General features: G+C 53.9%; 1 protein-coding gene across 1 annotated transcript; it reads right to left on the bottom strand.

Annotated features, from left to right (window-relative positions):
• Nucleotides 1-274: 274 nt before the first annotated feature.
• Nucleotides 275-913, bottom strand: cldnj (claudin j). The gene has a single exon (XM_059331510.1). The coding sequence runs from the start codon at nt 908-910 to the stop codon at nt 275-277; it is 636 nt and encodes a 211-aa protein (XP_059187493.1). The 5' UTR covers nt 911-913.

The raw sequence follows: 913 nt of genomic DNA, 5'->3' as shown, positions 1-913 counted from the left end.
TTTACCGTGTTGTGTGTGGAAGGTCCCTTTAATTACTTTTTTGGGTAATTTTGTGTCTTTTTTTGGTAATTTTGTGTCTTTTTAAAAATAATGTTGTGTAATTTTTTAATTATTTTGTGTCTTTTTTAATTATTTTGGGTCTTTTTTGGTAATTCTGTGTCTTTTTTTGGTAATTAACGCTATGTTCTTCAATATCTACTGTATGTTTGGCCGGATGCATTCATGGACAGTTGAGTACTTGTGACTTGTTGATGATCTGTGCTCAGTCCTGACCTCACACATAGTTCTTGATGGCGTAGCTGCTGCGGGTGGGTGTCCTGGCCAGCGTGTACCCTCCGGAGGGGAACCGGGCCCTCCGTGGCGGGCAGCTGGAGCACAGAATGGCCCCCCCACAGAACAGCAGCCCAGACGTCACAAAGCCTACATACAAGGCTGCTCCGAGCTCGTGCTTCAGCACCTCGGGGACGCGTGGGTTGTGGAAATCCATGATGATGGAGTTGGCCGTGGAGGAAACAGCGAGCAGGGTGGCGAGGGCCGCCAAGCAGAAGATGGCCCCGGAGCTCAGCACCACCCGAGCCTTGATCCTGGGGTGGCTCAGGCAGTTGGTGCAGCGTGCTCCCAGCAGGAAGATGAGGAAGCCCAAACAGCCCAGCACCAGGCTGATACAGATGAGGCCGCGGGCCGCCTGGAGGTCCAGCGCCAGGTCCAGCAGGGCGTCATAGAGCTTACACTGCATCTGACCCGTGTACTCGCTGACGCAGGACATCCACAGACCCTCCCAGAACACCTGCATGACCACCAGGTGGGTGCCGATGAACGCCGTCACCTTCCACATGGGCAGAGCGCAGATCAGGATGGTCCCAGCGACGCCGGCCATGGACAGGCTGATGCCCAGTTCCTGCAAAGCCATGGG

Source organism: Centropristis striata, chromosome 4, assembly GCF_030273125.1.
Source record: "Centropristis striata isolate RG_2023a ecotype Rhode Island chromosome 4, C.striata_1.0, whole genome shotgun sequence".
Classification (NCBI taxonomy): domain Eukaryota; kingdom Metazoa; phylum Chordata; class Actinopteri; order Perciformes; family Serranidae; genus Centropristis; species Centropristis striata.
The sequence above is the reverse complement of the archived record's forward strand: the minus strand, read 5'-3'. Positions and strand labels throughout refer to the sequence as shown.